Below are 25,161 nucleotides of genomic sequence, written 5' to 3' on the forward strand. Positions count from 1 at the left end.
AGTCGAGAATCAAAAGAACATTTTTATATCTTTCTGAACTCGTTTGAACCCAAGATTGTTGGTTTGGATTTTAGGGTTCATCGAGGGTGTGGCGGGGGGGGGGGGGGGGGGGGGGGGGGGGGGATAGGAGGGCCAGGACAGGTAACCCGACCGAGAAGTGCACTTTACAACCCAAAGAGATGCACCTTAATTAATCAGAAATAACACATGAAATAACATCACAACTACCTACCAACTATAATTAATCAAAAAAAGGTAGGTTTTCCGTGGAAAATTCTGATTCGAAATGATTATGGAGCGCTTTTTGCCGGAGTGGCAGGAACTATTCCAATAGGAATTTTTGGGACTTCCGGTACTCCGATCTCCGATCTCCGATCTTCTTCAGCTGCAACGTGTGGGAAGTGGCATTGTTTTTGGCCCAAAAGCCAAAAAGGCCAAAAAGAAACTGTGCCAGTTGCAATTAAATGCAAAAAGAAAGAAAGAGCCACTAGATAAGAAGCTGCTGCCGCTTTCCATTTCGCGATCACGTGCCCAGTTCCAGTTCCAGATCCAGCTCCTCAACTTGCTAATTATGCAATTTAATGCTGCCTCTGCAGTGCACTGCCGGCCAAGAAACTAGACTCAACCAAGACTCTAAGGTATTTCATTTGAAAATACAATGTATAATATTGTGACCTCTCTTGTTCCTTTTTCAGTCTGGCTGTTTCTGCAACTTCAGAAATTCTTGAGAGCCACATGAGATAGAGATACTACTTCATGGGTATCGTTTTCTGCAGCTGTGCTATCCGACTTTTTTGAGGTTCCTAGAGCTTTCAGCTTTCGGCTCTCGGCTCTTAGCTCTAGACAAAAAACACAAGTGGCAAGTGGCAAGTGGCAAGTGGATAAGAAACCAGAACGAGCTCTGCAGTCTGTTGCCAACTGACCTATTGCAACTGAATTAGTTTCTTTTGTTTCCAGAAATATTAGCAGATTTGGTTGCAATTAGCAGGAGAGCTGGAGAACTTGTTTCTGGAACTGCAAAAGTCCTCCCGGAGAAGCTTTTGTGGGCGTTGTTTGCTTATCAAGTCCCCCCTAAGAGCCATATGTTTTATAATTAATTTTGTTTTTTTTTTTTTTTATTAAAACTGATAAACGCTGAAGCAGAAAAAAAAATAATGCAATTTCATCACGTTTCGGGTTTCGTTCGGGTGGTGGCTCATCATCTGTTTGCTTTGCCTGGGAAACGGACGAAAAAATATACAAAAAAATAATAATAAAAAAATAAAAAAAAAAGAGACTACTAACTCGAGAGGTTGAACAAAAAAATTCATTGAGCATTTTTCTTGTCGCTGTTGCTGAATTCTTGGCATTAAAGTGGTAGCTGGGACGGAGACTGAGGACTGAGACTGAGACTTCGACTGCGAGGCTGGCAAACCAGTTTTGCACAATTTGTAAATTATTTAGTCATAAAAAGAAATATCCAGCTCTCGATAGCCCTCTCTCTTTCCTCTCTGCCGGCCCTCCTGCTTCCACACTTCCACTTAACATTTTTTCTATATTTTTTTTCTTAACGCCAATTGTTGGCGCTCTAATTGGTTTAGGCCAATAATTGCACTGAAAATATGGCAATGAGAACAAAATCAATACAACAGTCGCCTTCGTAACCTACCACAACAGCTTAACCTTAGAGAGCATGGCTTTCTTCGGCACTTCCTAGGCTAGGCCTCTAGTCCCTAGATTATAAATCTCTGGCCTTGTCCTCCCTCTCGACTAGGCGTCAGGCGTCAGGTAGCACTGTACTACTCGATTCTCGTCACAAAAAAACACACAACCAAAACCCAAAACTCGACTCGAAACGACTCTTGGGGGTTGCGAGTGCGAGTGCAGCCTATAGCCTATAATAGTTTCTGTTTTGTCGGTTGGCATGACAACAACCTGATTACTACTTACTTACTACTCTCCGGCACAAGTGTGTGCGTTTCTGCGTCATACACTATATGGTATATAGTATATAGTATATAGTATAGTATCGGCCATGGATATATATGCTACTGCTACTGCTGGTGCTTCTACTTCTATACTGCATTGTGGGCCGACTATTCACTTGGCTACCAAATTTGGAGCGAGAAATTCAATTGAACTGCCATTTGCCATTTGCCGTTTCTCTCTTTATACGGCCTGTAATTGAAATGAAAAACAATTTCAATCAACACCCACTCGCCAAACAGACACTGTCCGCTGTCCGCTGTCCGCCGCCTTCGGTCCGTTCGCCCACAACTCGATTAATTATATTTTAGATTCTAGAAACTGCAGCCATAGAACCCAATGGCATTTCATGGCTCTGCTCCACATTCTTCCCAGGAACTCCTCTCTACTTCCAAGCCGTAACTCTATCGGTTTAGGGGTATCTGGTTTGCTGGCCAATTTGCCTTCTGAATGAGTAATCGAAATAATCGATAATTATTCAGACTAATAACTTCAGGTGAAACTCTGTTGGCCGGATCTTTTTTACTTCTGTTTTAGAATATTTGATACTTTATTAGCACTTCTGTTTCAAAATAGGTAATATATAATATTAGCCATTTTTCTTTTAAATGACTAATCGAAATAATCGAATATTATTCATTATTATCATACTTATTGTTAAAAACTCTATGGGCCACTTCTCTTGCACAATCTCTGTATAACTTCTGTTTCTTAATTTTCAATAGAGAATAATTAGCCAGTTTTCTTTTGAGTAATATTTTAAGTAATCGAAATAATCGTCATTAGTTCGATTAATTGACGATCATAATTATGATGTGGAACTCCATTTTCCAGTTCTAATGGACATTCTCTGGAAGAACTTTTCTTTTTGAATAATCTCTAGTTAAGTAGCCTATAGTTTGGTTTTCTTTTTCACGAGTAATCGAAATAATCGATTATTGTTGATGCCTCTGTTCGATACTATTTATTAGAAATTCCTCTTCCCAGATCTATTGAAATTTCTTCGAAAGGCGGTATTCGCTATTTTTCTTTTTAATAAAAAATCAATGTTATATCTATAGAATGTTATATCATTGTTTTTCCATTCATGTACTTAATATTTGGATTTGTGTCAAGATCTGCTTCGGTATAATCGATAGTTTATTAGCTATTGGCAATTTCAATGAATAATCGATTATTATTAATGCTTTGTTTAGTTTTTCTCATACTTACTCCACTAAAAAACTCCACTTTCCATATCAGTTTCACATTCTGGGAAAGAGCTTATATTTCTGAATAATTAATAGAGAATATCTATATAATATCTGCCTATTTTGCTATGGAAATCGTAATCGAAATAATCGATAATAGATGCTTCATACCTTTTGGGAGAAACTCTTTTTCCAACTTCAATGTGCAAGTGAATGTCTGGAAGAACTTCTTTTTCTGAATAATCTCTTGTTTAATAGCTGCTTTTCATAGTATGCTTTTCATTTGCATGAGTAATCGAAATAATCGATAAATATCAGCCTCTTTTATAGTTATTACTTCAAACTGCATTTGCCAGATCTGTTTCACAATCTCTGAAAGAACTTCTGTTCCTTACTAATCGATAGAAAATAATTCGCCGTTTTGCTTTTCAAATATAGTATTAATAATCGAAATAATCGTCTTGAAATCGATTAATTAAAGCATTGTTTTCTCCCCCTTTTTGCAATGATCTAAACTCAATTTTGTCCTTCTCTTCCTAACTATCAGGAATAACTTCTAAATACTTCGATAGTTTTTGGGCCATTTGGCTGTGGCTGTGTCATAAGTAATCGAAATAATCGATAATTATATAAAAAATGCATTAATTCTATCTTATAGTTAATATTTGGAACTTCATTTGAGAGATCTGTTTCTCATGCTATGGAAGAACTTCTGTTTTTGAATAATCGATAGACAATAACCTACTTTGCTTTTAATTGAGCAATAATCGATAATCGGAATAATCGCCATTAAGTCGATATATTAATGCATTCATGTGGAACTCTATTACCAGTTCTCTTGTTAACTGTTAGGAAGAATAATCGATAGTTTATTAGCCATTTTGTTTAGTTTTTTAATTATTTATCGAAATAATCGTTTTAAAATCGATATATTAATGCATTGTTCCGACTCCCCCATACCTATGATCTAGAACTCCACTTTTCCCCTCTCTTCCCAACTATCTGGCATAACTTCTGAATAATCGATAGTTTATGAGACCATTTGGCTCTTTCATGAGTAATCGAAATAATCGTTATTGTCGATTTATTGGCGCATTGTTCCCTTGCCCCTTGCACCTATTATTTCCACTCTCTGTTTTCCTTTCATATTTTTGGAAAATTATTCCCCCTTATGGGTTATGGAGGACTAGGACTAGGAACTAGGGGGAGACTGGTATCTGGATGGGGTTTACTTACGTACCAGGGGAGGGGGCTGAGAGGGGGAGAGTGCCATGGCTTGGAAGTGGACATATTCGAGTTCCATTTGCACGCCTGGCACGATTGCACGATTGTTTGTTGTGGTCTGGAGCTGGGGTTCTCTATGCACTTCCCCCTCCCCCTGACTTGGAATTGGGGTGGACCTTCCCTGTTTTTTTTAGGCTATAGCCTAACCCCCCTAGCACCACTAATTAATACTAAACACTGAGCAGTTTCGTTAACAAGATAAAGCCAAAAGTCACCGCCCAGGGCCTGCTGTCAAGGTTCACCCTGGAGTGCATTTTCTTCGTTATCGTCTCGAATTACAAACATTTTATTGCCACACTAATTGAGTATCTATTTTTGGTCACGCACGTGTGTTTGCCACTCCCCCTCCCCCGCCGCCCTTGCCCCTCCCTCCTTTAGTCGTGCTCCAGATGGGTTTGGTTTTAATTTTTTTGGGCTTCCGTTCGGATGCATTTTCAGGATCACGGATCTCCGGGAGGGTTAATGTTCCCTTCCAGGGGAGTGCCGCCGGGAAGCCAGCTGTTGTTTTCTGTTGCAACGTTGCCACTGACAACAACAACAACAACAACTACTACTAGTAGTTGGAATCATAAAAAAAAGGAAACACAACCACCGCCATAAAACAAATAAAGAGGCTTATGACAGCCGGCCTGCACACTCCCACACCTCGCCCTACTAACTATGTCCTTGGACACCCCCAAACTACACCCATTAATTCCCTCATTTAGCCACAATTATTTGAATTAATTCGAGTCGACTCCAAAAATGGGAGTAATGATGGGAGTCGAAGGCGAAGAAGGCAGTTCTACTCCACATCTCCGCCTGGGCTTCATGGCTGGTTGGGTCGCCTTGGGTGGCAGGTGGCAGGGGGCAGGGGGCAGGGGGCAGGGAGCAGGGAGCAGTGGGGCAAGGTGACAGGGGCGTGGCAAGTGCGTGTGGGTCGACGGGCTCCATTGAATCGGAACCCGGGTCAAGTGCAAAAACGGCAAGTAGTTCAAGTTCGGAAAAGTGAAGATCTTAATTAGGGTTCTACTACTTTTTAATAGAGATCTATTAGAGGTCTATCATAGCTCTATTAGGAGTACCTATTAGTGCTTCATTTAACCCTTACTTTGAAGAGGGTTCTATGGGAAACCCTATCTAGAAGACCTCTTCTAAAGGTTAGAGAAACTTCACCAGTGAACACCTTAATGAGGGTTCTACTACTTTTCTATCGAGATGTGTTATACTACTATCATACCTCTATAGGGAGTACCGATTAGAGCTTCATTAAGTGTGAGAAGGTCTATGGGAATCCCTGTCTAGAAGCCCTATCTGTAGCCCTAGTGGTTCAAGACCTTTGGGTTCTACTGCTTTTCTGTCAAGATCTATCATTGCTCTGTATTAGCTCTATTATATCTTTATAAGGAGTACCTATTAGAGCTCTATTTAGTGTTGAGGGTTCTATGGGAAACCCTATCTCGAAGCCCCACCTATAGCCCCTTCTCTACAGACCTCTATGGAAGCTCCCCCTAGGCCTCACCTCTTTATTATTTTTGAACATTATCGCATTATTATTTTTGTTATTATTATAGGTCGTATTGTTATATTAGATCCCCCATTCCCCCCTGCTTAAAAATGCATTTATTTAATTCTTTGTTTACTTTTTTAATTCCGAACTCGGCTTTGTGTCCAAACTAGTTCTGTTTCGTGTCGTTTTGTCATCATCGTCCGGGCCAGCAAACAGCGCTTAACAATGCACCGATCGGCTGGTCAGTGAAGCCAGAGTGGGCGTGGCACTGCCCCTCTACCCACACCCCCACCTCCATCTGGGCCGTACTTTCCATGTTGCAACGTGACGTTTTCGGGTAATGAGTAAGCTCCGGAATAAACACGGTCCGACCCGGTCCGGTCGGTCGGTCTGTCTGTCTGATGTTCTGTCCCCTTTCTCCCGCCATCTCCCTCGCACAATGCACTGGAAAAAAATACTAGTACTTCCAGGTTGTCATAACCGACTACCTCTCATAACTGACTCTTTGTTGAGACCTTTTTTTCTGGCAGTGTAGATATTATTCGTGTTCCCCCCAAGCGCTCAAGCGATGGCGATCGCACATGTCTGATATAGGCACGTATCGGAATGTAGCTATAGCGAAAAAAAATAAATATATATATATATATTTTTGAAAAAGGGTTGACTTTGGGTCAACATACCCATCAAAGAGTACCCAGTCTGGCACACAAATTTGCACTCATTCCGGGGTTCTCGGGGGACTATCTGCTGTTTCCCAGAACTACCTACCTAGTCGGTCACTGTTTTTTTTTGTAAATCAGGTAATTAGCATTCATTTCAATAGAGAACCAGGGAGCGTAGTTATTATGATATTTATTTATTATTAAAAAAAAAAACACAAAAAAATCATTGCTTTCTGAGTAAAAAAATTAAAAGTTTATCGGATTTTATCTAATTTTTAAAGGTATGGAGGAGGAGGTTTAGTTTTTACTTGGTCAAAGGAGGTAGATTATTTTTATAAATATAATAAAATATTTTATAAATAGAGACTAATAAATAGAACAATATTTAAATAAATAAATATTTAAATAGACACAAATTTAATAGATCCATATTGAATTGAGTGATATTTTTTTGAAAAAAAAAAAAAAATAAAATTGTTAAAATAAAATTAAAAATAATAATAAATAAATAAAAACAAATATATGATCATTATTTTGTGAGTTAAAAAAAAAATTTCATAAAAAACATCATTATTGTGTTAGTTTTAAAATAAAAATCATAAGAATAATCTTTTTTTTCTGTGAGTTTTAAATAAAAATCATAACAATAATCATCTTTTTTTTTTTGGGAGCCAAAATGTAAAAAGTTTAATGTTAATTTTTAGCTGTATATTTGCAATCAAATATCTAAAATATTTAATAAATCAGTGATATTTATGAGCGAAAAAATAATGATTGTTTTATCAGGAAAAAATAAAAATCAATACTTAATTATAATTTTGTGAGCTTCGAAACAAAAATCATAACAATTGGAAAAATTTATTCATTATTTTGTATTCATTAGTTTATTCATTAATTTTTCATTATTTAGTGAGTTTTAAATTAAAAATCATAACAATAATGACTATTTTGTTAATTTTAAAATAAAAAGCATATAAATAATCTTTATTTTTTGGGTTTTTAAATAAAAATCATAACAATTATAACTATTTTGTGAGTTTTAAAATAAAAATCAAAGGAATGATCATTATATTGTTAATTTTCAAACAAAAATCATAACAATAATCATTTTATGAGTTTAAAATAGACATCATAACAATAATAATAATTACTTACAGTCTCTTAGAAAAAAATCCTATTTACTTTGGTGTCTGCTGACTGCCATGACATCTTCTCCCACAAATCCCCCACAGACCTGTTCCTGTGTTTTCTCAACAGTTTTTATGTTTTTATTTAATTTTGCATTTCTTTTTGTAATAACCAAAAAACGTAAGACTCCGAGCAGAACGTCGCTCACGTTTCGGCGATAAAAGCCAAAAAAACATAACCAAGTGCCGGAGTCTGGCATCGAAATAAAAACCGCATTTTTCTTTCCGATGATGCAAAAAAAAAAAATAAAAATAAAGTACAAAAACTGGCAACAAAAAACGAAAACCGTTTTTTGGAAGGAATGTCGAGTAGCACAACGGGTATTGGGGTTCGAAGGCGAGGAGCTTGGATGTCGTTTGGTTTTATTTTAATTTTTTTTTTTATTATTTTTCTCTTATTTTTTTTGTGGATTGTTGGGTTAGGTCAGAAGCGTTTTAGTTTTAGGCTCGGAAAGTGGATACTTCTAGGAACGAAAAGCTCATTAATTCCCAGGCAGCCGGATAGGCCAGGCCAGGCCAGCTTTTATTTGCCTTTTGAACTAATTAATAATGAGTTTTTTGTTTGTTTGTTTGTTTGTACATCTGACTGAGTCACCGCCTTTCCCCTCCGAAAAACCGAAACTAGTTGGCTTTTTTCCCCGCCATTGCTATTTGTCCAGGTGTTTCCTCCAACACCACAAAAAAAAAAAAATAACGAATTTTTCAAATCATGAATCATCCAAAGCGGAGGAGGCTACACAGAAAGAAAATGTTTTTTAATTTTTTTTTTGCCAAAAGAATGTTGAAGGTTGCCCCTACCGGAGAAGGGGTTGTGGGAGTGGCGGGGCTCTCCTCTCTTCGTAGGCGCTGCACGTGCAGGGGCTTGAATGGAAGGTGAAGAGCGGAACCGCAAAAGGCAACAGCGGCAGCGACTACCCCTCCCCCCGCGCTGCCTAGCAGCCCCCGCAATTAGGCCACGCCCAGGCCAAATTGCGCACTTGCCTCCCTACCAGCTTGTTTAATTAATTAAGTACAGTAGAGCCTTAATAACAAGATATTGGACTTGAAATGTTAAATATTTGTTTTTTTAAGAAAATAATTTTTAAAATTTAATATTTTAAAAATTAACATTTTTAATATTTATTTTTAAATGTCTAGTCTTCTATAGTCCCCACTGTACTTAGAGCGGGGGCGATGCTCTGTTCCAGCGAGAGAGCCAGAGCTTTGTGTTCTTCTCCCCCTTTCTCACTCTCTCTCTCTCCCGCGCGCTCTCGCTCTCCTGCCTTTTTGCTCTACGCCTCCCTTTGGCGGAATACGAAAGACTGAGGCGACAAACTCGAAATGGCGGACCATCCAAGTCGTTCCAATTGAGCAGGCTCTGAGTGTGCGAGTGTGTGTGTGTGTGTGTGTGTAAGTGTGTGTGTCTACAATGCACCCACATGGCACAACAACAACAACAACTAGTTGGCTGTAAAAAAGAACAACAATGTTGGCCTGGCCTTGAAATTGCTAAGCCACAAAAGCAACAAAAACAACATGCCTTGAATTAAGAAATTAAAAAAAAAAATAAAAATAAATAAATAAAAAATAAATATAAAAATTGAATAAATAATAGCCTTCATTGTAGTCCAAGATTCGCTTTCAGTCCCCCATTAGTTTCTCAAATCTCCCCCTTTCTTCTCAAGACATTCTTCAGAAGACTTCCAAACACTTTCCATTTATTTTTAGAGGAATGCGCCTTGGTGGCACCTCTCCCCTCGCCCTCGCCCTCCCTCCCCCTTGCTTTGTGAGCGTTTTGGGTCATTTAATTTCACTTCCACGACGAAGAGTTTAATTAATTTCTGTATAGGAGAGCTGGTCTCTTCAAAGATTTCGGCTTCTTGGCCGAAAAAATGAGATTTGTCATCGCAAGCGATTATGAAAAAAAATGTGAACTTTTGCTCATAGGGTTGCCATGGTTCAGGGTTGCCCTGCAGTGCGGTAATGTGTTAGGAAATAATGTTTTGAGGTAACATTTTGAGAAATGTGTTTTGTATTTGTTTTTTTTTTACGAACCAAGCCCATAAATTTCACTTCTAATGTCGTTTTAATGCTGTTGTCGCCGGCATCCGGGGAATTTCCAGGAACTGGGAATTGTTTCTAGCTGAGATCCATTACAATTGAGGTCTCAAGCGGAGAGAAGAGAGGGAGTGCCAGCGGGAGTGTCAGCGAGTAGGCTTCACTGTAGACAGGGCCATTGTTGTGGTTCTCTATTTAATATTTATTCAAGTGGCAGTTCAGTGATCCTTTTGTTTGTCTCTCAAAGATATTTCAAAGAAAAAGGAGGAAGCTTTCGTTCAACGCTTTCTACGCAGCACAGTGATCACTGTACTCGGAAGAAAGTAGGGCCTTAAAGTCTCTAAATAAAATGATTTTATCTGAAAGATATTATTGTCAGCTTTGTGGTGGAGATTTTTTTCATTTATTTATTGACTCTTTACTGTAGGTATTCACTGTACCATCCAGACTGGGTTCTGGTGGACCCTCCATTCTGTGTCATGCGACACAAATAAATGTAAATCTCGGCTTACTTGCCGCGTCTCTTTTTTCAATTCCGCAAACAATAAATTATATTGTTTTTGGATCTTGCATTTCTCTTTTGTTTCGTGAGGAGCGGGGGAGGAGTGGGGGGAAGGGGCAGGGGGGCAAGGAACAAAGAACCCTCGGAAGACAATCCCCAAAGTGGAGTCTCCTCCAGTTACCTACCTACCTACCTTACCTGTACCTGTACAGTAGACACACGTCTCGAAGCAATGGTGGGGGAGAGTATCTCATAATCTCTTACTCTTTTGATTGATTGTCCGATTGATTGACTGACTGACTGATTGATTGATTGAGTGAGTGAGGCTGCAGCTGGTTTACCTTGGAAAGCAAATGCCACAAATGCGTTTCCGTCGTTGCGTCGCTTCCACTATTGGTGTCTCACTTTCCCTCGCTGGGAGCTGGGAGCTGGGAGCATCTCTTTCTGTCGCAGCTTTTGCATAACAAGCTTTTGTAATGAACTCTGTCCGACCTGCCACCAACTGACCCCCCAATGCACTGAGAGAAATATAAAGATAACTCAAAGATTTGTGAAGGGAAGACTCAAAAAGCTATAGAATAGGCGTATCTTTCAGCTCATAATTAGGGGTTAGGCGTAACGATCTGTGAAATAATTTATCTTTGAGATACCTGCCCCTTGAACCACCCACTTTCATCACTCGCCGCCCCTCTGCCGACTGGCATTGCGGAAATTCACACAAAATTAGAGAAACAGACCGAAATGGAAACAACATTTAGGATTGCGCAACATCCGATTGGTTTATTGTCTTGTTTTAGTTAGTTTTTTGTATGTTTTTTGTTTGTTTTTTATCCGAAAGTGGGAACTTGTCCCTCTCTGGGTCACCACTACTTACTCTCCGCTGGCGCCTCTGGTGACTGGGCCAGAGTCTGCCTCCCCAAATGGGACAAATATCGATGAATCACTAGATCTTCCAGCTAATGGGATTACATGACTGACTCACAACAGTCTGGGAAGTCTTTTGGGGCCAGAAATTATAAGCAAGTCATTTGTATTCCGCTTAGACAGGCCGCTCCGTCTATTACTTAATTTCTGGCACATTTCCAGGAACGAGAACACCATTAGACGCAAGAGACATGGAATGCATTCCTCCTCCGAATCCTCCGTTTAAAATTCAGAGCCAGCTCCCTCCCCAGGCATATGCATAAATAAATAAATGTCACAGGGATTCCGGGCTTGGTTCTGGCTTCACTTCTCCAGGGCCAGGCCAGGGTAGGAGGCTTCTCTGAATGCAATTCTCCTCACGTTGCCCTCGCTCCTAAGGGCTCTCCCTCCAGGTCCACCCCCATTATGCATATAGCAAGCCCTGATTATAGACTGCGAGACACTGAGGCTTCACTGTACAACCGCAGCCAGTCACGAGCCGGCGACTCTAAGTCGCTTGTAATTGATCGTGTCTTTGACATTAGAAAAGCACTATCTCTCTCCTGCTCCCTAATCCGTGTTGCATGAAAATGTAACGCAAGCACGAGACTCCGTCATTGGCGCCCAACCGGTATGGCCCGGCCCGGCCAGGCCCGGTGGCTAATAAAGCGCACGCAGCACCAGAAGCGACACAAAATCCACTTAACACAGAGGGCCTGTGGGCGGGAGATAGAGCGGCAAGGAAGCCCCACAAATGAGGGGCTCTTGGTTGAGATGCAACAGTGTCAAATGAGACGTGTCAGAAACTGGAGCAGGGGGAGATCCCCCTGTGTGGAGGAGGTTCCTGCTCCCAACTATGGCCTGGCCCCTTATCTTTTGGAAAATATGCTTAACCTAGTTATGCAAACAAAATCAATAGTTTTTATCGCTGTTCCCATTCTAGTATAGTACCTACCCCAAAAAAAAATATCGAAAACTAAACTTCTTTAAAATTTTTATCTACTTTCAGGTAAGAAGAATGGGCACTGCGACCCACCCGATAAGAGCCTAGTTAATTGAAATGAAAAATGAAGAGCTGCTAGCTCTACACAGGTAACTGGCGCAGGTACCTGGTGCCTGGTGAGTGGTGCCTGGTATTCGCGGCATATGCCATATAGACCATATAGATGACCCAGTTGAACGGCCCGGACGGCCCGATTTCCTTCCCTCCGCTGACAAATGAAATGCCGGCACCAACCTGACACATGCCATGGGTGCAGTGAGTTGTGAATCGTGAGTTGGCGGCACTCAAGAACGTCTCTCAGAATTCCTGTCTATATGGCAGATAGTGCTCATTATTTTCCGATTTATTTTAGCTCCGAAATGCACCCATTCCTTGCGCCTTATCGGCCTCAGAGACGACGCATGTTGCAAGTAACAGGTCGAATTGGGGAAAATAATCATTGGGGGAACTGGGGCAGATGGGAAAATCGACAAAAAAGTGTTTGTTTAACGAGAAACAACAATCATTGACAAAAAACAGGGGAGAGATAAGGCGAAAGGTTGATAGACTTGGCCAGAAGCGGGTGGCGCCATCTATGAGAGGAAACGTACGCTGCACATATCATACCAAGAGCTAGATGGCGCTGTTGTTCTCTACGCCGGCAGGTGGCGGCACTGGGGTGACTTTTATTTACTTTTTAAAGATTATTTTATTTAAAATTAACACTTTAAATGGCTTTTTATTAGAATTTAAAACTAAAGAGGAGGATAAACTAATTGTCCCTTTTTATTTTTAAATGACAAGGTCGTGACTACGTTAAGCTTTCCCCCACACCCCAACAGATGGCGCCAGTTGTATACTTTCATTTTATTTTTTAATTTAAAAAATAAAAGCCCAACTATTTAATGGAGAGAGTGCGACCTTGGGGTCAGTGAAGCACAGCAATTACCACCCCCCCTACCTCACCCACCCTGTTGACTGATTTGTTACCCCCCGACCCCCAATTCAATCAACAGAATTCAGAACTTGGCCCAAAAAAAATTAAAAAAAATCAAAACAAAACAAAACAAAAAAAAGCCAAAGGAAACGAAACGGAACCAAACACAAATCACAAAAACAAAATCGAAAATTGGGTGAAATGGTGAATGAACTTAACCATTCTTACTCTATTGTTTTAGCCACAAAAGCCGAAAAAATGGAAAAAAATGAGAGATGCTGAGATCGAACCAGTCGAGCAACTTTGTCTCAAAGTTTAGCAAGTTAAAGAAAAAATAAAAATAAATATGAAAAATGGGGAACATATTTAACAACCTATGAGTATTGTTAACAATTAAACAATAGACTTGAGACAGAGATTTATTTATTCATAGAGCTTCTAATAATTTTAATATTTAAAGTAATATGTAAAGCACTTTTCGGTGGCATTTGCCCCACTGTGCCCTCAGACTTATTGCTCATTAGGTTGTGTGCTCGCATTTTGGCTGATGACAGTGCTTTTATTTATTTATTTTTATTTTTTTTAGTGTTTTGTTTCGCTTTTTTTTTTAATGTCGAACGGAAGTTATGACGGCTTACAGTTTGAGAGCCAAGTTAATAAAATCAAAAAAATGGAAGTTTAATGGAAGAATGGGTCTTTAAGGAGGTTCTTCCATCTCTGACTCACTGTGATTGAGCGATTGAGTGATTGGGCAGTTTTGAAGAGGAATCAATCATAATTAATGAGGACTAATAGGGGTTTAAGTTTGAGATTTATTTTCAAACAATCATCCACTGTAAAGTAATTGAATTTATTTCTGTTTTCTCTCATTAATTATTCCGCCAGTGAGCTGTTTTCCTCCACTGTTGGATGGAAAAAGGAAGCTTTCCAGTTCGTTTGTTTTTATTCCAAGAGAATATTCAAAAAATGCAAAAAATGCAATATAGTAGATGGCACTTGAAGGCCAAGCCATTGTCTTCAATTTCGAGACAAGAACCCAAGGAAAATGGAAAAGGAAACTGTTAATGATAATGATTACCTTCCGACCATCGTCATTATCATCATTATCGGGCGTCCTCAGTCCGCCAGAACAACAAACACAATGGCCATGATGACGTCCTGGCGTCAATTCCAATGTATATTCCCCGGCAGTCCCGGCACTTCGGCATAAATTTGCATTTCAGCGCCGCCCAGGAAGGAGGTGTGTGTCGGCGAGGGTATACCTGATACCTGGTTGTGCCACCTTTCTGGCATTCTTGCCACAAAATATCACTCCTTGTGCCCATTGTTGCCTCTGAGAAGGTATTCGGAATTCGTTTTATTGGCCAGAGTTCTTGCCACTTGTTGCACTGCCTCTTCCTGGTACTGACAGTGGCTGTTTTTGCGCATTTCGTTTGCGTTCCGCTTGACAAAGTTCTTCTCCTTTTTTTTCTCTAGTTATCTGTTTTTTATTTTTTTTTTCTACCCGGTGGTGGTCATTTGCCAACAGTTTGAGAGCGACTGCGAGCTGCACTTGCCAAGGCGAAGAGAATGCGATGGCACAGTGGAACAAAATAAGCAAATATTAAAAAAAATATATATTTTGCAAAACATTTTTATAATAATATTTGAGTGTCTAAAAACCTTAAATTTGTTACAATAGAATTTTATAATTTACCTTTGTATTACAAAGATTATAGCTTTTTTGTCCCACTGTGCCTCAATCTCACCTGCGATCGTCCCTCGCCACGGTCTGTCGCTCTCTCGCTCTCTAGGCGCAACTTGTTGCGTCTGACAGGCAAGCAATAGCGGATCTCTCTCTCTTGCCCATAGTGCCTAGCTCACAACACGTCGTGAGGAGAGAGAGGCGAATAGACCAGTCCATAGTCACCTCTCGCTCGCCAGGCCTTGCATGTTTGAAACGAACTAACGGCTCGAACCAGAAACACTCGAAGAAAAGCCGAGTGAGAAGCGAGGGCTAGTTGGCCAAAATAGCGCCTCTGTTGGTTTCAAAGTTACTGCCGCCGTCGTCGCGTTCGGTCGCTGCTTCCAATTTATGCGCTCGCCGTAATGCGTCGACTGCGACGTCGCAGACGCTGCCGGTACTGCAATTATTCAACGGTTCGATATTCGAATTAAAAATTCGATTTAAAGAAAAAAAAAAACAAAACAAAAAAATCATAAAAAGTGATAAACAAAACACAAGCCAATTAAATTTTTGTTCAAGTGCCAGCCAAAAAAAAAAACAAAGTGTTTTTGCAACAAAAAGGCACAGTTTTGAGGCAACTGCTTGCCAAGAAATCTCAAGAATTCAAGAATTCGAGGTTTATCTGAAAAATAAAAATAAAAAAAGCGAAAAATGCGAGGCAATCGAGAGATACTCTAACCAAACACAATGATATGCAGATTACACTGGAGATAACGAGGAATTTTCGGTTTTCTTCGGTTCTAAATTATGTGAGAGGCACTTGCCGTTAGGGGTGATTCTTCCACAGAAGACACAGACAGAAGGCGCTTCTGTAGAGCCCTCTTCTGCTGCTCTTCTGCTGCATAATGGCTTCTGGCTGCTTAGCTTCCCATGACGACGGAGCCAGGAACGGCAGGAAACGGCCTGACAGGCCACTACACTGCGAGAAAATGTCACAAATCATAGACAGTTTCTGGGCTGGAGAGCTAATCACCTCAGGAATGAGAGTTCCCCCACCCTCGTAGGGCTTCCTTTCGGTGTCCTTTGACCTTTTCTTTTGTGTCTTGTTCGGTTCGCCCCCTTCCGAGAGTCAATAGATCCATTTGGGTCTCCAATTACATTAATTAGAACCACAGAGTCGCCATCCGTTCTTTGTTCGAACGGAGGAGGGAGGACGGAGGCTTGTTTATGGGATTAATCGCATTCCTGGGAAGCAGTTCTCGGACATGTGTTCTAAAAAACCACCTGTTGCCCCCGTCCTGGCTGGCTGGGTAGCTTATCGGTTAGGTGGCTTTATCTGGTGGTGTCCCCGAGCTGTAGCTATAGCCTTGATTCCAGCGACTTTCACTTGCCAGGAATGCAGCAAGAACCAGAATCCGCATCCGAACTGGTAGCAGGTTGCCCCACCAGGCCAGGCCAGGCCTGGCAGGGGCGTGCCGCTTGAGTTGTTGGCCTTCACTGGGTTCTGACCCACTAGAGACTGGAGAGACTGGGTGGGGTTGGGGCTCTAGCACCACCTCAGCACCACCGGGTAGCTCTTGCGGGTCGCTGTCTCATGGCCGTTAATCTTATCGTCCTGGCGAGATAAAATAACTTTCGGGTTACGGGTTTGCGCACCGATTTCGGTGCCTTCGACTCGATTTTTGATAAAATATTTTCGCAGCCAGTCAGTCAGTCAGTCAGGGAGGGAGGGAGGTAGGGGGGTGGGTTGTTTGTTTGTTTGGTTTTCCCTAAGCACCACTACCTGGTGGTGGTAGTAGCCCTACTACCACCTAGTGGTATTAATCAGCCTGCATTCCACACCCAGACCGTTTCCCATCGAAGTAGTGGCCAAAAAGCCACAACTACGAAAGCCAAAACACAACATAAATACCGATAAATCGCTCATCGAATCGAAACAATCGAGAAATGCACAGTTAGTGCCGGGCTTGATTAACTGTTTGCTTGTTTTCGGTTACCGACTGTTGTCACCAAAGTGGCCTAAACCAGAAACAACAACAAAAGCACAAACAACAAGCATTAAGCAACAAATAAGTAAATACTCTTGAATATAAACTCGTTGTCCGCGGACAGCGGAGGGAGTGAAAGTGACAGTGAACTCGCATGACCTGAAATGAATGCGAAACGCGCACAGCACGTGTTCAGACATGTCCAGCACCCTGGCTATTTGCCTCTCTCTCTCTCTGGACTCTGTTTGTCTCGCTCTCTTATTCTTATTTGAAATAAATGAGAATCAAGCCCAGCTCGTGATCAGACATGTCCTGCGCTCTGTCTGTCTATCTCCTTCTCAGGTTTCTGTTTGTCGCTTGTAATAACCTCACATTCTTTGAAATGAATGAGCTTTTTCACGACTCTGTTTGGCTCTCTCTTGCAGACTCTTTTTGTCTCTTTTTCGTTAGGCAAGTCCTGCATCCCGTTTGTGTTTCGGGTCTCAGTTTGTCTCTCTTTTGATCTTGCAATAACCTCACTTTTTGAGAACTTATTGCACGTGTTTAGACATGTCCTGCAGACTCTGTTTGTCTCTTTCTTGCGTTTGCTCAACACTTGTTTGGACATGTTCTTTTCGCAGTCGCTTTCTCTTGTTTCTTCTCTGTTTGTTTCATTCTTCAGGCAGGATCTTTTTCTCTCTTGCACTTGCTTTAATAACCTCACTTTCTTTGAAAAGAATGAGCTTTCCCAGGACTGTGTTTGTCTCTTTCTTGCTCTTGTAATGTGCACAGATCGTGTTTGGATATATCCTTTCGCTGTCTGTCTGTCTCTATATATTTGTATATGTATCTGTACTATGTTTGTCTCTTTTTGATCTTTTAATAACCTCACTTCCTTCAAATGAATGACCTTTCCGAGAACTCAGTCGCATTCTTGCTCTTGCAAATTGCTCAGCACATGTTCAGACATGTCCTGCTCCCTGTCTGTCTTTCTCTCTCTTGTTCTTGTTCTTTAATAACCTCACTTTCTCAGTACTCCGTTTGGCGCTTTCTTGCAGACTCTGTTTGTCCCTTTCTTTCTCTTCCAATGTGCATAGAACGTGTTTGGACAAATCCTTTCCGCTATCTATGTGTCTCTATGTTTGTCTCTTTTTTGATCTTTGCAATAACCTCACTTTCTTTTGGATTAAATAATGTGGAAAAGCACTTGAAATCACACCAGTTAATTACCATATTTTTGGTATCTTGAATCTGGCCGGCTCTCTTTCTGCATTTTCACGAGTAATTAAGCTGAAGTCGCGTCGAGCAGCCGTTTAAATCAATTAAAATCTGTGTTACTCAATCGCACAGCTCGCTTATTCATTCATTCATTCGTTCGTTCGATTCTCTGCCCCTACCCCTGCCACTGCCACTGCCCCTGCCTCTGTCCCTGCCCCTGCCCCATTCGGAAGTTCAGTAAACTTTTCGGAAAGCCAGAAGACCGGTTGAAAGCAAAAAAAAAACCAAAACTAAACAGAAATATATACATTTTTTTTTTTCGGCAATGGCAATTACGCGTCGAGTGGCTCACAGACTTTTGTTGTTTAACTTTCGTTTGTAAGTGCAGTTTTTTTTACGACGACGACTTACGACGCTCCACTTTATAAATGAGGAGGAAAAGATGAAAGTTTTCCCTGCTCGGGCACAGCAATTAATAATAATACGTAACTCGACAGAGTACTGAAGATATATGACAGTTTCCTATCCATTAATTTCCCAAAAGGTCTCCCAAAAGGTAGTAACAGTGACTCAGCTCTTCAGTTAGTAAGTAGTATTAGTAGTTCTCTGGGACTGGGAGCACCACCTGGTACTCATGGGCCATTAAAACGGTTTAAAATCCGTCTAAACAAAAAGCAAAAGTTGGAAGAGACACACACATGATGGGTGTTGAAGTTAAAGGTCCATTGTAGAGCAGATTTCTTTCTCTCCGGCGGGTAATTACGGCGGGGGGGCCATCAACCTGGAATAGATTAGACTTCCCTCGGCTTGTGAAGTATTTCCAGGGATGACAATGGCATTCCAGCCACCCACTCCCTGTCAGTACTCCCTGTCATATCATATCTCTCCCTGGCCGTATATCGGCGATTGATAATAATTGGAGTGCTTAATGGGATTGGGAAAGCCAGAGGCCGGACTCGGGCCAGATCTGGCCAGTGGTCACAGCTGGCTGGTGGAAAGCGTTGCGAGTGACACTAATGGCCTTAAATGGCAGCCGCTGCAGTTGAAAGTGGCGGCCACAGCTGCTGTTTCTATTGTCAGTCCGGCGGCATCTGAAGCTGCGCCGCTCAGGTGACCCTCAGGTGCTCTGTTTTCAGCTCCACCCCCGCCTGGGCACTGCTCCCTGGTTGGTTGCTAATTATTTGTGCCAAGTGCTACCCCCTCTCTCTCTCGGTGCTAATCACCAAGGGGGCAGGAGAAAGGGGCAGCCTCTCTCTCACTCTCCTCCTTTCACTCGAGAGTTGTGGCCCCTCTCGGCCATCAGGTTTAAGGACAAATTACGGAGATTGTCTTCCCAGAAAGCTCTTCTCCGTTGGTTGACCTCTGACCTCTGACAGCTCCTATCCGACTTTTTGTTACACTTCATTATGAGAGCTGTCTGCCCGCCCTTTTTTCCTTCACTTCTCTTCTCTTGCCCCATGTGGCATGCATAATGACAACATGTAATTTGGCCTTTCTTTCCACCGCCTCAACATTTCTTGCATGCCCCATGCCCCATGCCCCTGCCACATGCCCCTTGATTGTGATTGCAGCCTCACGGCATCTCGTGGGCCGCCCGACTGACTCCCCTGATTGCAAATTATGGCTTGGCTCGGAAAGAAATCCCTGGCTGCCACACAAAGGCCTTGCCTTCCCTTGCCAGTGGGCGTGGCAAGTATCACAAAACTTTATATGATCGCATTTTATGCAAATTTACGAGTGCTTTTCAGCTTTTCAATTAATTTCCCCTCCATTCCGGGCCAGGGCCCATTCCACTACCCATAAGGGATTTGCTAATTGATTATTCAAACGAGAGCGTGCCGGGCATGTGAATACGATAATGGATCTGATTACGAATGAGTGATTGGTTGAATCAATACGTCGGTGAATGGGGTGATTCAAACTCAAGCTCAGACTCGGACTAGGACTAGGGTTTCAGGCCTTATTTTTAAACAAGTTTAACTGAAAAGACTGAAAAGACTGAAAAAACTGAAAAGAAAAAGAGTGAATTAGTGAATTACTTGAACAGGGATTCAATGAACACCTGACCAATACATTCATTTCCAAAAGGATCATGATTACCTGCGAAGAAACTGATTCTGGTTCGAATGAGTATGAGTATATCAGATGAACACTTTCTGTTGCTACTTATTAGCCAGAGTGATTCAGACTCAAACTTTGACTAAGTTTGAGACTTATTTAAATTAATCTAATCAAAATTAAAAGTGTAATTTTACAAATGAATGAGTGTATGAATAATAAGTAAATAAATGAATGAGTGTATGAATGAATAAATTGAACAAGTCAATGTTTCAACACTATTTTTAGAAAAAATCATACTTGAATTTTCCAAATGAATGAGTGGGTGAACTATGTGCACAAATCATTGAATACTTGAAGTAATTAAGGAAGCATTCATTTTTGAATGGATCTCCTTTGGCACCCCCTTTAGATGACCTTCAAAGAAAGACTTTTTCTGTCTCGAATTGGAATGAGTATATCAGTCTAAAACTAAAAAGAAGTCCTTTATGTTCGAAATGAATGTTTAAGTGAATAGATGAATGAATGGTTTCATAAATGAATTAAAAAAATCAATGAATATTTGACTGAATGAATGAAGTATTCATTTCTGAATGAAATTGTTTGTGAATCTCTGATGCACCCCCGAATGAACCCTCTTCAATTGAAGACTCTGAATCAGATTCGAATGGGAATGAATATATCAGATCAGTGATTCAGAATTAAATTAGTTTGACTAAAAACCAGACTTAAATGTTATAAATAAATGAGTGAGTTGATAAATGATTGGGTGAATGAATGAGTTATTCAATGAATTCGTGATTGATTGAATGGGTGTATGATTGAATGGGTGTATGATTGAATGAATTCACCCTCTTATTTAATGTATAGGAATGATTGTATGAATGAGTATGTGATTGAATATCCGATTCGAATGGGAATGGGAATGCGTTTGAGAATACTTTCTGGTCGAAAAGCGATCGTTTCCCTCTGGGTTTGCTTGAGTTCCTGCCCTCGAGTGGCGTTTTATTTTCGGCTTGAGCAAATATTGGCTCGGCCTAAAAAAATATTTATTTATTTATGCGAAAGTATCTGTATCTGGGTATCTGAGTATCCAAGTATCTGAGTATCTCTAGCGAGTGTACAGTCACTTTTTGCTGTTGGCGGCGGGCCTGTCTAAAATTTCTAGTAAGCAAATAAATCGCATTTGTGAGGGGCCATGGGGAGTGAGGCTTGAATACTCTCGAATACCCAATGCCTGGCATCTTGTCATGCCTCAGCGCGTTGCTGGCGCTTCAAATGGGCCTGGGCCTGGGCATGGGCCTGGGCCATTGTTTGTATTTATTACAGGTGTGGTGGTGGTGTCTCCTCAGGTGCATAATCAAAGCCTATTGCCGGGCCGAGTGTGCGAATTGAGTTCAACCTGCTGTTGCTGTTTCTGTTGCTGTTGCTGTTGCACAGGTTGCTGCTTAGTTGCTTAGTTGCAACAGTGTCTGCCACTGATTTATCTATATATATTAAGGCATTATATGTGTTATAGTTAAAATGCCTCCGAGCACGAATATGCAAAAGGGGGTAGAGAAATAAAATGCTTGCTGGCCGTGCAACTTGTTGCCGATTTCCCTTTTTCCACCCCACCCCACCCCACCATCCCACCTCTCTTTGCTTTTGTGTTTTCCACGAGAGGCGCGAAGCTGACTGGAAAATTGCATGGGAAAGGCATTAGGCGGTTAGAATCAAAACCAGTTTGCTATTTAGACACAATATAAAATAATTATAAACCTAAATCAAGTGGTGGGGGGGAGCAGTGGAAGGGGGGAGAATGTGAAAGCGCTGGAAATGTGCGGCTATAATAGTTACTTGAGTATTTTCTCTCTCCAACAAGTTCACCCTAAAAAGACTTGTTTTATTTTCAAATAAAGAAATATTTAAACAACTATCACATTTCACAAATAATTCATTCAGAAAATATTAATTCAAAAAAGTAAACAACAAAATGTAAACAAACATTCCACTTACCTGGAACTGTACTTCCAATGACATCCACTTCCAGTCCATTTACTTCCAATTCGCTTGTTTGTACTCTCCCCGCTCCCGCTAACGGGACTTTTCGCGGCCAAGGCAGAGCGCTTCAGCGACATACGAGGGGGTGGAGCATCCTAAGAATTTCATTACTCTAAAGGATTTTTAATTAAAAAGTCAAATTAATTTTTATTTATTTATTAGTCAGGGATGCTGGGACTAAATTAGTTATTAACTTACTCTCTTTAATGGAGGGAAAAGTGGTTTTTAATCGGAATTAGAGAGGAGGCGCCACTTACAACACCAACACACGCATCGACCCGTCGATCACTAGAATTTGCAAATGTTGTGTAATTTCCACTGATTTTTATGATTTTTAAGCACATTTCACCAAATATTATTGTCCAGCTTGAGCTTAATGATGATTTTAAGTGATTATTGCATTTTAAACACATTTTAAACAATAAAAAAAGACTCGCAGCGAACACGGAGCGGAGAAGGATTTATTTTTGATCATGGCGGGCGGTGAGAGAGAGAGGGCGTTGTGAGAGAGTGCATTTTTGGGTGTTTGCCAACACTATTTTGGGGCTTGGCGCCAATTAGAACAGATTTGAATTTTGAATATAATAAGTAGACCGATTAAAGGACTTTTTCGGTTGATTTGAATTACAATAGAACATCTGTGTTGGGTTGCATGAACTTTTATTGCCACTTTTTATTGCTGTGATATGCTGACTCTGTTTTTTTTTATCATTCTCCCGAAATACTTTTGCTTTTCAATGGCACTTGGCTCGACTCTTGATTTCTGCTGTTGTCTGCTTTTATTTTCGGTGTTGTTTTCATTATTGCGTGACATTTCCGTGTGCCACCGATAAGAGATAGCCGATTCGAGCCAACTCAATGCACTTTTGATAAGGGTATCTCTCGAAACGAGGTTGCATCACCGATAAGAACGCGACTGTCTGCAGAAGCAGTGACTAAGGGCTTGAATCACAGTCGAGAGCTACTTATTTACGATTTGTTGATTATTCCCAACTGCCAGGGCCACCACTGGGCGGTGAAATGTTCCTCAAAAGTATTACTAATCGGCCACTAACTGTGAAAATGCGAAAAAGCCAACGACGCGATTTTGTGTAAAGTCATACTACCATGAAAACGTAAACAAATCGAACAAAAAACAAATAAAAAACAAAACAAAACACTAACAATAAAAAAGAAAAACAAAAATAAACAATAATCCAAACAGCGGATAATACCAAAGATTTAAGCCAAATCGAGGAGTGATTTTTGGCCATGTTCGACGTACCGCCCAAGTGCCCGGCGCTGGCGAACAAGCTGGGCGGCATCTTCGGGTGGCGCCACACCTACAAGGTGGCGGCCAAGCACGAGGGCATCCCCCACGGCCAGCTCCACAAGTCCTACTCCCTCACGCTTCCGAAGCGACCGCCCTCGCCCTCGGCCTACTCGTGTGTAAAGGTAAAAAAAAAGAAAAGATACAAAAAGTATCTAGGGGATAACAAGCATATCTATTGATTATTTCTCACTGTGCATCTGTCCGATTAACTCCGAGTGTTGGCTCCACCACGCCCACCTGCCCACCTGCCCGCCTGCCCAATCCGATCTTGGAAATCTATGAAATCTTTGAGATATGAGAACCAGATTGTTGTGGCAGCTCGTTGCCGCATAATTTTCATTGAAAAATGACCAACAAGAAATACCAAAAAAGCTGCAACTTTGCAGTCCACCACAGTGGTTCAAAAACTGCCGAAAAAATAATAAAAAAAATAAATACAATCATTAATCATCTTAACCCTCTAGTGCCCAAGACCGCCTCTAGACGGGTAATGTTAAAAATACCGTTATTTTATTCTTTTCAATCCTTTTGACTCGGTTTTGCATTGTTTCTAATTTGGAAAAGTCCAAAAATTAAGTTTGTTGCCTTTGGAATACATACTAGAGCATGCGCAAGCTGCTGTATTCATTTGAAGCAGATAATTTTGAAAACTCGAATGAAGTAATTATTTTGTAAAAAGTGCAAAATGTAAATATTTTTTTAAAATATTATAAATAGTTTGCCGGTGGAATAAAAAATTGTACCGTGTTGTTGATAGTCTCAAGGACGCAAAATACGAAACCCACACTAAAAATAAGCTTTCGTTAGCTTTTTATTGCATTTATAAAATATCCCGTCTAGAGGCGGTCTTGGGACAATTCGGGAAAAAAAATGTATAAAGTGATTTAGAAAGGGAAGTAACTTATGACATATTTAAGTACGAATAACTGCTTGAATAATGAATTAATTGAATAATGTTAATAAGTTATCAGCTCTTTTCGACGTGGAGATTAAAAAATTATTAAATTCTATTGATTTTGGCATTGATACAATGACATTGGTCTATGTTGGGTGGAGAGATTTGTGTAACTTCAAGCGGAAGTCCTACTCCTTTTGCAAAATGGTTGTCACCCTCAAGTTCGATTGCGTCCAATTCACCTCAAGCATAGAAACGCAAACGTAAAGCGCCTGCTGATCATAATACTGCTCATGTTAAAGAAAGCACAATAGCTGAATGTGGATCTGTTTGGACTATGGATCCAAAAGCACCGCTTTTCAAAAAGATGTTGTGGTACCAAATGAACCTATTCATGGATATATCTGCAATATCCTTTAATGAGCCTGACCTCGGAGAACTTCAAAATCTGTATACGCCATTCAAGTGTTTTCAATTTTTATCCCCTTGCAGAGGGTATTATAATTTTGGTCAAAAGTGTGCAACGCAGTAAAGGAGACATCTCCGACCCTATAAAGTATATATATTCTTGATCAGGATCCCCCCCTGATTTGATATAAGTATGTCCGTCTATCTGTCGGTTTCTACGGAAACTAGTCTCTCAGTTTTAAAGCTATCCTTGAAACTTCGCACACATCCTTCTTTTCCTTGCAGGAAGTACATAAGTCGGAACGGCCGGGATCGGGCGACTATATACTATAGCTGCCATATAACTGAACGATCGAAAATGGCACAACTGCAAGGGTATATCAAGGGTTCGCCTCCGCCCGAAGTTAGCTTTCCTTTCTTTTTTTGTATTATACTATTATTGAACATATCACTTAG

The 25,161-nt window shown here is 40.8% G+C and overlaps 1 protein-coding gene and 1 long non-coding RNA gene across 8 annotated transcripts in view; one reads left to right on the plus strand and one right to left on the minus strand.

Moving 5' to 3' along the window:
- LOC6504986 (partitioning defective 3 homolog) overlaps positions 1-25,161 on the plus strand; it is a 36,692-nt gene that overhangs the window by 2,241 nt on the left and 9,290 nt on the right. Inside the window, exons 1-2 of one of the 7 annotated variants that reach the window (XM_032452009.2) lie at positions 14,767-15,480; positions 23,091-23,524. The exons of 2 other annotated variants lie outside the window; for them this stretch is intronic. In XM_032452009.2, the coding sequence (XP_032307900.1) occupies positions 23,342-23,524 (183 nt within the window). In that variant the 5' untranslated portion in view covers positions 14,767-15,480; positions 23,091-23,341. Of the gene's footprint in view, positions 1-14,766; positions 15,481-22,186; positions 23,525-25,161 lie in introns of those variants that run through there. 4 more of the 7 variants (XM_014904749.3, XM_044717254.1, XM_044717255.1 and 1 more) reach the window with 4 other exon arrangements.
- On the minus strand, positions 1,547-1,844 carry LOC123257568. Its single transcript, XR_006507673.1, has 2 exons — positions 1,649-1,844; positions 1,547-1,593 (listed from the first exon to the last, which is right to left on the minus strand). It is a non-coding gene; the product is annotated as an uncharacterized LOC123257568 (long non-coding RNA).

This window comes from Drosophila ananassae, chromosome XR, assembly GCF_017639315.1.
Source record: "Drosophila ananassae strain 14024-0371.13 chromosome XR, ASM1763931v2, whole genome shotgun sequence".
Classification (NCBI taxonomy): Eukaryota; Metazoa; Arthropoda; class Insecta; order Diptera; family Drosophilidae; genus Drosophila; species Drosophila ananassae.